At 52.2% G+C, this 9,754-nt stretch overlaps 1 protein-coding gene across 2 annotated transcripts; it reads right to left on the reverse strand.

Annotated features, from left to right (window-relative positions):
- Positions 1-1,553: 1,553 nt before the first annotated feature.
- Positions 1,554-6,891, reverse strand: LOC308559050 (HLA class II histocompatibility antigen, DM beta chain). Of its 2 annotated transcripts, none has more exons than XM_081141247.1 (6): positions 6,617-6,891; positions 5,696-5,977; positions 4,069-4,353; positions 2,692-2,808; positions 2,501-2,536; positions 1,554-2,162 (listed from the first exon to the last, which is right to left on the reverse strand). In XM_081141247.1, the coding sequence occupies exons 1-6, from the start codon at positions 6,669-6,671 to the stop codon at positions 2,146-2,148; spliced, it is 792 nt and encodes a 263-aa protein (XP_080997373.1). In that variant the 5' UTR covers positions 6,672-6,891; the 3' UTR covers positions 1,554-2,145. The 2 variants fall into 2 exon arrangements, 1 of the variants encoding a protein (XP_080997373.1); XR_013999087.1 differs by having other exon boundaries at positions 1,566-2,162; positions 2,404-2,536; positions 6,617-6,885.
- Between the last annotated feature and the right edge of the window lie 2,863 nt (positions 6,892-9,754).

Below are 9,754 nucleotides of genomic sequence, written 5' to 3' on the forward strand. Positions count from 1 at the left end.
AAGACCCAAAGCCCCGCCCCGGACCAGACTAGAGTTTCAGGTGGAATTTGCTTTGTCAAACAAACAAAAACAAGAACAGTGGGTGGAAAACTGAAAACGGAACAACACAAGGTCCGAACAGGAAGTTATTACAGAAAACACAGTCAAGTCGAGGCGGCGGATTTGCATGACGCCCAAGCTAATTAAGTGAGCCATATAAAAACTTTAAATGAAACCTAAAACTGACAGCGCGTGGAGATCAGCTTCGGAGCCTACGTTTGGCGAGGGGCGCACCGTCCCCGCCCGCCCCGGGCCGCGCTCCGAGAAGACCCGTTTGGAATCCGTGCGCTCGCGCCTCCCCCTGGCCTCCCCGCCGCCCGGCGGGAGCGATGCCCGACCGCAGGGGTCCTTCGGGGAAACCTCGGGTGTGCCGGCGGTCGGCGCACGGGCCGGCAAACCCTGAGCGCCTGCTCCCGACGTCGAGGCTGCAGGAGCGAGGCCGCGCCCGCCCCCAGCCAGGCCCCTCGGCCCAGAGGCTGTCCGAGGACGCCGCGCCTGGGCGCCCACCCTGCACCCACCCAGCCACGGGCCGCAGCACGCAGGACGGCTCCGCGGCCTCCTGCCCCTGCCCCATCCTGATTCTGGCCGCGTGCGCTCCCTTCCCGACGCCCGCACAGGGCGCCTCCTTAGCCCTGGCCCTCCTTCCGCCGTCCTCTGCGGGGCTGAGCCAGCTCCTCGAGGACTTCTCTTCCTTTCTGGTTTCTTCTCTTCGCCTGAAGTCCAGCGTCCATCTCTAATTCCAAACCCAGCTGCGCAGCCCTGCTCTCTGGGCGCAGCCGGCCTCGCGGTCCCTGGACACGAACAGCACCCCGCTTCTGCTGTTTGAAACCCAGCCCCCAGCAGTGGTCGCCCCCGGGGTTTGGGGCAGGAGGGAGCGGGGGGCTGGCTCGGGAGGGCCCTGTGCTCCAGCACCAGGGACCCCAATACAGCAGTCTAGTTACTGCGCTCAGGGAGGCAAGCATGCTGTCAAGAACGTGCTCCGGGCCCTGGCGGGGCAGCGCCAGGGCTGCGGGCCCACCCCCGGCGGGCGCGTACAGGAAGCAACGGGCGAGCGCACCAGCAGGTGGAACAGCGCATCGACGGCGCGCTCCCTCGCTCTCTCCCAAGTCAATTTAAAATTTTTTAATTTCCTCTCTGACCTTAGACAGGTTGGTTAACCTCTCTGAACCTCATTTTCTTCATGCGTGACGCAGGGAGGCCGTCTGTTCCTGTGGGGTTATGGGGAGGGACAAACACGAAGCCCCCGGCCCGGCGCAAGCTCGTGATGGGCACTAAGCTACTTCCCTTCCCCACTCGGGGTTCCCAAGAAGCAGCCGCCCAGAGCTCAGGTGAGGTTCGGCCTCGCCCCCGAGTCCTGACTGTCCGAGGGCCTGGCAGGGTTGTGGCGAAGGTCGAATGAAATGGCGCGTGTGAGGCACCTGGCGCAATGCCTGGCCCAGAAAGCTGAGCGACTGAGCACAGCTAACGCCCTACTGTGCGCTCGCTTGGTGCCGCGCAGTGTTTTTAGCCAATTACAAGACTGAGCTCGTTTAATCCTGGTAAGATCCTTTATGAAGTAAAATGGCTGTTAGTCCCTCCCTCTACCTTACTCCGTGACTCCCTCCCACCACAGTTCAATTCCTTCTTATAAATTATCAATTTAAAAACTGCCCCGAATTCTGTCTCTCTAGGTGGAGAAATGGGAGAGGACTCCTCCCCCAGTAGGGGAGCATCAACCCCAGCCCCCCACTCCCCGCAGGCCTGCCCAGCGCCTCAGGGAAAGGCGGGGAAAGCAGCCCTTCCACCAGCGTTTATTCCTCAGGGACAGGCCAGCCGCTCCCTGCCCTCGGTGTCAGGCAGGGCCCTCAGGGGCCTCCCTCCCCGGGTTAGATCCACCCCAGAAGTACCGCCTTGGGCAATGGCTTGATTACAGAATATGCCCGGAAATGAGGTCCTCCACGTTGCTAAGGTTTACTAGGGAGGAGACTGGGAAACCCAAAGCGCTGGATGGAGAAACCCTGGGATCCCAGACGAAGTGGAGAGTTTGAGGACGTCGGGGGGGCGCAGGGCACCACTGAGGGACTGAATGTCCTTCTCCTCTGGAGTGGGAGCTGCAGAATCCCTCCTCTAGGAGATGTGCCGACCTGCAGGAGAAATCAAAAGGAGATAATAAGGCTTCAAACCGTCACCCCATCGTTGGTCCCTCTAACTATCATGCCAGAGCCCTTAATACAGTGATATTAAAAATTCCCAGGCCCCCTCCAGCCTCCTCCCCGTGGACACTCCACTGGGTGGGAGAGTGGGGGAGGCTCTCCTCTTTCCTGCTCCTAATCCCGCAACGGTGGCTTAAGTCAAGCTCTTGACCTGACCCTGGTAGAAGCTCACCCCTCCACAAAGCACCATTAGCTGAACCCAACGCTGACCCCTCAGGCATCACCCCTTCAGAAGGACCAGTAGGCAAACAGACAAACACAGATGTTACCTTCTGGATAATTGGACCCAGGGAGGGAAGTATAGCCTAGGAAAGGAAAATATTTGATTAGAGGAAGTCTCTGTGGATAAAAGTATCTGGCAGTGTCCCCAGCAAATGAGGCCGCGCTGGGAGAAGCACTGGGGGGGGGGGGGCGAGACTGGGAGTGAGAGTGCAGATGGGAGTTCAGGAAGGCCACTCACCAGAGGAGCCAGCTCTCCGCCAGCTGAGCAAACCCAGAGAGAAGATGATGAGGCCCAGGCCCAGAGTTGCCACAGACACAGAAACCTTCACTGTCTGCTCCGGGGACAGTCCAGGTGCTGCAAAACCAGAAACTTACTAGAACCGATCTTGGCTGCTCCTTCCCAGAGCAGCTTTATTTATTTCCACCGCCACCTGGCAGGTTCAAAGGTGCTTTACCCCAACCCCAAAGGTCTAGCTCACACTGCTTCACTCCTCAAAACTCCCATCCTGTGAATCTCTATTCCCAGAGTAACCCTGGGGGACCCCTAGAGTTAGCACCCTGGCTTCTAGTTCCTCTCTCATGCCGTGGGGCCTCTCTTCCTTTGCCCCGAAGGCACCCTCACCGAAGAAGAAGGCGTTGCTCCTTCCGCTGTCCATTGACCCCATGGTGACCATGTTTGCTCCCTTACTTGCTCTACCTGAGTTTTCCTATTAAAATGTCTTTCCACCTTTCCTAGCGCCCAGTGGTCCTATTCCGTGAGTTATGTGTCTCCTCCTGCCCACACCCAGATTTCCCATGTGTTCTTCCAGAACCTGCCTCCAGCCCATTCGCAGGCCCGGAGCGGGTCCCCTCTAAATCCTGTCCCACAAGGCCTTCTTTCCCAGGCTAAGATGAACATTCCGCCCCCAAGGGAACTCCTTGGGCAGCTGTAAGGGGGGGCTTGCCCAGGAGAGCCTGGGGAGCCTGCGGGCTCCTCTCTGCTCCCGGTGCCCTTCCAGGCCGCCCAACGACACGCAGGCTCCCCACAGGGGGAGGGCTCCTGTCGGCAGACAGCCTGGGCGGTTCCCTGGCCCGCTGTAGACTCTTCCTCTTCCTCATTTCTTCGTCTTCTCTTTCCCAAGAATCCCCAGGTCTGTGTGCAGCTTCCCGGGTCCCTTCTCTCGGAGCCCCAGTGGCGGGGCTCCCGCAGAGGTGGCTCCTCGCTCTCCCTCCTGACGCCCCGCCAGCGCCGCCCGCGCCGGGGGTCCCCTTCCTTCTGCAGCCTCCGCATTCCTCCAGCCCCCATTCCTGACCCCGCAGCAGGACAGCTGAAATCTGAGGGTCCTAGAGTATTGCGCCCGGCCAGCCCGGCTCCCCTCCCGCCGCAGCCAAGCGCCCACTCGGCCACACCCGCAGGGCTTTCCCTTCCTGAGCCCCGCGGCCGTCCCCAGGCGTGAGCCCTCCCCGTCTCCTGCAGGCCACTTCTCAGCCCCGCTCTCCCTCTCTAGCGCTCGCCAGGGGCCCAGGGACCCCTCCACACCTCACTCCCTCGCTCAGATCCTGGGGTCCATTTCCAACCGCCCACCAGCAATGGCTCCCCGCTTTGACCTGCTTCCTCCCCCTGCCCTGCGCTTACTCCAGTGCTGAAGGATGGGCTCAGGAGCCCCGATGTGCTCCACCACGCAGGTGTAGGTGTCCCCAAAAGCGGGGGTTGTGGCTAAATAGGAGAGGGTCTGGTATGTCCAGTCCCCATTGGGCTGGACAATCTTATGGGCACTGCCGTGAGGGGGGACAAGCTCCCCGTTCTTCCTCCACGTGATGGTCACATCCTCTGGGTAGAAGCCCCACACGTAGCAGGCCAGCATCACAGGCTCCCTCGTGTTGAAAGGAGTGGCTTTGGCCACTTGCACGGATGGCGGCCCTGCACAGAGGAAACCAGCGGTGAAGCAGGAGGGCCTCTTCCCCAGCCTGCCTTCTCTCCTTTAGCTCCTCACGGATTTTGCCAGACTACCCTCCCCCGGCCCACCCCGGGCCCACCCCAGGCCACCACGCCTCCCTTTGAAAATAAGGAATTAGAAACTCATTCCTGCTTTGCTCTCTTCCCTGCCATTCCTTCACTGCCCTTCCTTTCCTCCTTCCCAAAATTATGTTTGATCACAAGAAGCATCAGCCAGGCCCAAACTGCAAGCGTCCCAGACAGCCCTGTATTTATCTCAAGCACAAAGTGGACAATTGTCTAGAGTTGCAAATTGGGGTTTATGTAAAGGTAGAAAAAGACTTTGGTCCTCAAACCTCATTTAACAAATTAATTTGCTAAATAATGTATTTATCTCAAGCACAAAGTGGACAGTTGTCTAGAGTTGCAAATTGGGGTTTATGTAAAGGTAGAAAAAGACTTTGGTCCTCAAACCTCATTTAACAAATTAATTTGCTAAATAAATCCCCTTTTCCTCAGATAGTTTAAGGAAATGAGGCCAACTCAGGACTCTCTCAAATTTGGATAAATGCAGTTCAAATTAATGAGACTGTTAATGTATACATTTTTTACTAGTTTATTCTCCTCGGTCACCCTCCTACTTGCCTCTATCTTGGTGCTTTTCAAACAAAATCCCAGACCTTGTGTTAAAATGCAGATTGCCTAACCAGCATCCCCAGGTATTTTCATTCCACTGGTCTGCGGGGCTCTCAAGGGCTTGTATTTTTAAGGAGCACCTTCCCCAGGCAATTCTGAGGAAGGTGGATCAGAAATCACAGCTCAAGACACAATGCTCTTTCCTGTGGAGATCCAGTTTCCTGTACCACTCTCAGGTCATTGTCAGTGCAGGGGATTAAGGGTGAGAGAGCAGACATCGTGGGAGGCTTTCGGCAGATTCCATACCTGGGTCCATCCCAGACCTGGAAGCTCAGATCCTGGCATGGAAAGGCATGCACCTTGGGGAAGGCCACTCTGGCTATTCTGACATGTCCCTGGTGGAACCGGGATCTGCCAGTTGAGATGCCTGCCTAGGAGGAAAATACTCGGACTGTCCCCTCAAGAGCTCCTTGCGGCCTCAAGCATCACCTCCCCTCCTTTATTCCCGCTCCACCCCTGCAGACCACCTTGTGTCCCCTTTAGGGTCAACCCTCCCTTTTTACATCCAGGTCCACACACTTTCTGCTTCTTTTCTGCCCAAATCTCAAACCCCTTGCCTGCTGAGGGATCCTCCCTGGCCTCCCCTCTCTTAACTGTTCCTAATAGACCCTCCGCACCCCTCTCTCCTTACTTGTCCTTTGGGTCAGCGATCCCCAAAAGGGCTGCGTGTGGTTGGCACAATCTTGGAGCCCCTCAGACAAGCGCTGGAGCAGTTTTTCCTGCTCGTTGAGGGAATCTGAGAGGTATTTGGCCAAGATATTCAGTGCCCCAAATTCACAAGGGGTCATTGCTTTCTCCTTTGGATCCCAGCAGGACAGCAAATCTTTGTTGAAGGAGACACAGTATGTGAAATCCTGTGGAATTCCATTATCATCAAGCAGACAGGTGCTTTCCACATGGGCCAGGAAGCCACCTGCAGGAGCCAGAGAAGAGGGCGGGTCAGAAGCCAGGCTCAGTGACCCCAGCGAGCTGCGCATGTTTCCCACCTTGGCAGCATCTACCGGCCAAGCTCAGGCACGGGAGTCCCCAGGAGCCCCAATTAAGGGAGTCAATGGTAGCAGCAGAGGTGTTTTTAGAACTGTTTCCTCTTTATGTGAGACTAAGTATGAGGACAGGAGTGGCCCAAGATTATTTGCATGTTGAAAAATGACAATTTGCCCAGGAAAAGACCTTCAAAAAGGCACATTATTGAGTGAGAAAGGGTCAAGGGAAAGAGTCAGCCCTGTTCTGTGCTGCACGTGTTACTAAATATTCACTCTACACATGTTTATGAAGTGCTCAGTGTGTGCCTGGCACTGTGTGAGCAGCTGGGGATGCAGCAAATGAGACAGCTGTGGCCCTTGACTCAATCCCGGCAGGAGGTCCCTATTACACAAATGATTACACAGCTTCACTGCTATTAAAATCGCTACACAGGAGCAGTGCAAGAGCTGCTAGAGTACATCACAGGGAAACAAGCTAGTCTGTGTGTCCAAATCCAATGACAAAACTGAGCCCCCTTACCCCGAAACAGGAGGAGAGGAAGACAGGCCCCAGGAAGAAATGTCCTTACCTGCTCCGCTGCAGCCCAGGCTGAGGCCCAGCAGCAGCCGCAGGAGTGTGGTCATGATCTACTCTGGGAGGCGCAGGGAATTCGGTCCCCTGGCCCAGCTCTTCCAGGGGCCTTGAGTCCTTGCCTGCGCCAGAAACCCCAGCCTGGGTGGTGATCTCCAGACCCTGAGCAGAATACGGTATTTTGCGGGCCCCTTGAATCCCACTAAATAAATGATAGATTACTAACTTGTTCCTACCAGCTCATCTAAGTCCCGTCCCAAACTGAGGGTTGTCAGCTTGGCTAGGGAGCTGGGGACAAACGTAGAAACAAATCGGTAAGCGCCTCAGCCTAGCGTCATCAGTTGCTAGGTAAATCTCATCCTGCCCTAGGCTCTAAACAACTGGTCTCTTTCTTAACTCTTGCTGTGCAGCAACCATCTGCAGGTAGATTTCCCTGGGTCAGTAGAGGGAATACTCCCAGTATTCCCAGGACACATGTAGCCTGTCCTGCCAGCTGGTTGAGCCATTTCCTCTCAATGTCTTCCCCAAAGACCTACTAGATAACCTCTTTTGTTCCTTAAGGGAAGGTTACTTGGGAAGATATTCCATAACCTTTGGTCTGCCCTGTCATACAGCAGTTGGAGGACACCGCCCTTCTGGGGCAGGTGGCAGGGGCAGGAATGCTGAGAAGGAAGGTGCGGGAAAGGGCAGGGTTTGCTCTGGCCTCAAAGCAAGACAGCAGAATCAGGAAGGCCGCTCCACCATGGGCAGGGGCATGGCCTGAAAACCCCACCCTGGGCCTCCAGTCTTCCTTTGTCCAGCCAGTGGAGTTTCACGTCCCCCTTTCTGCTTTCTGGAGCAGAAAACCCTGTCCTCCTATGCGCTGAGCCACCTCAGGGCAGCCTGCAGTCCAAATCCACTTAGCCCCTTGATTGATAAAAGGCTACATGGGCCAGTGCCCAGAGCTCACCTGTCTGCCCCAAACTCAAAACTCCCCTGTGTGTTTCCCATCTGAGCCTGGGCAGGTCCCTGCATTATGAAGCCATGAGAAACATAAGATAAAGCTTCCCTAATTTTCTTCCCCTAGAAAAGACAGAATTTATTCAATTTTTTATTTTTTTATTAAATTTATTGGGGTGACATTGGCCAATAGGACCATATAGGTTTCAAGTGTACATTTCTATGATACAAGATCTGTACATTGCACTGTGTGCCCATCACCCAAAGTCAAATCATCCTCCATCACTACATTTGACCCCTACACCCTTTACTACTTCCCCCCACCCCCTTCCCTCTGGTAACCACCACACTGCCATTTGTGTCTATGAATTTCAGTTTTATATCCCACATATGAGTGAAATCATATGGTTCTTAGCTTTTTTCCAACTGACTTATTTCACTTAACCTAATATTCTCAAGCTCTATCGTTGTTGTTGCAAATGGCAGTATTGCATCCTTTCTCATGGCTGCGTAGTAGTATCTATAGTATATATGTCCTGCATCTTCTTTATCCAGTCCTCTATCAAAGGACACTTTGGTTGTCTCCATGTCTTGGCCACCGTGAATAATGGTGCAATGAACATAGGGGTGCATATATCCTCACAAATAAATGTTTCCAAGTTTTTCAAGTAGATACCCAGAAGAGGGATTGCTAGGTCATATGGTAGCTTTTTCTTAATTTTTTGAGGAACTGCCAGACTGTTTTCCATAGTGGCTGTACCAGTCTACATTCCCACCAGCAGTGAATGAGGGTTCCCTTTTCTCCACAACCTCTCCAACACTTGTTATTACTAGCCTTGTTCATAATAGCCATTCTAACAGGTGTGAGGTGGTATTTCATTGTGGTTTTGATTTGCATTTCCCTAATTGCTAGTGAAGTTGAGCATCTTTTCATATATCTATTGGCTGTTCCTATGTCTTCTTGGGAGAGGTTCTCTGCTCATTTTTTAATTGGATTGTTTGTTTGCTTGGTGTTGAGTTGTATGACTTCTTTATATATTTTGGATATTAACCCCTTGTTGGAGCTGTTGTTTAAAAATATCACCTGCTATTTGATTGGTAGCCTTTTTGTTTTGTTGTGCAGAAGCTTTTTAGTTTGATATAGTCATTTATTTTTGCCTTTACTTCCCTTAACTTTGGGGTCAAATTCATAAAATAGTCTCTCTGACCAAGGTCCATAAGTTTAGTACCTATTTTTTCTTCTATGTAATTTATGGTTTCAGGTCTTATATTTAGGTATTTGATCAACTTTAAGTTAATTTTTGTACATGGGGACAAACTGTAATACAGTTTCATTGTTTTGCATATAGCTTTCCAATTTTCCCAGCACCATTTATTGAAGAGGCTTTCTTTTCTCCATTGTGTTTTTGGCTCCATTGTCAAAAATTATTTGCCCATATACATGTGGTTTTATTTCTGGGCTCTCAATTCTGTTCCATTGGTATGTGTGCCTGTTTCTCTGCCAATGCCATGCTGTTTTGATTATCATAGCTCTGTAACATAATTTGAAGTCAAGTAGCACGATACTTCTGGCTTTGTTCTTTTTTCTCAGGATTGTTTTGGCTATTTGGGGTCTTTTGTGGTTCCATACAAATCTGATGATTTTTTGTTCTATTTCGTTAAAAAATGACATTGGGATTTTGATGGGGATTGCATTAAATCTGTATATTGCTTTGGGTAATATGGCCATTTTAACTATGTTGATTCTTCCAATCCATGAACATGAAATGTCTATCTGGAAAAGACAGATTTTAAATGGTAATTCATTCTCCTATCCCATTGTGAACTATACCATTGGTGGCTTTTTCCATCACAAATTTACAGCCCTAAATTGGTTTCTCTCTGCTCCCCAACAGGCTTCCGGGCTGCCTATTCTCACCTTGGTTTCTTAAAACTCTTGGATTTGATTTAATAGTGAGTTAAACAAAAAAGGATTAAGAGGGAGCCCCCGTCACCACATTTGTCTGTCATCCACCCCAAGAAATTTCTGATCTTTATGAAGAAAAATGGAAGGGCAAAAAAGCATGCACCAAAAGTAATACTAAGATGAATGAATATCAGAAACAAAAGACTTGTTTCATACAACTGAAAGTGTGCCCATGTTTGCAGGCTGCCCTGGTGATAAGACTGTTCTGGATACTAACTCCTCTAATGAACC

Source organism: Miniopterus schreibersii, assembly GCF_964146895.1.
Source record: "Miniopterus schreibersii genome assembly, chromosome: 6".
NCBI classification, from domain to species: Eukaryota; Metazoa; Chordata; class Mammalia; order Chiroptera; family Miniopteridae; genus Miniopterus; species Miniopterus schreibersii.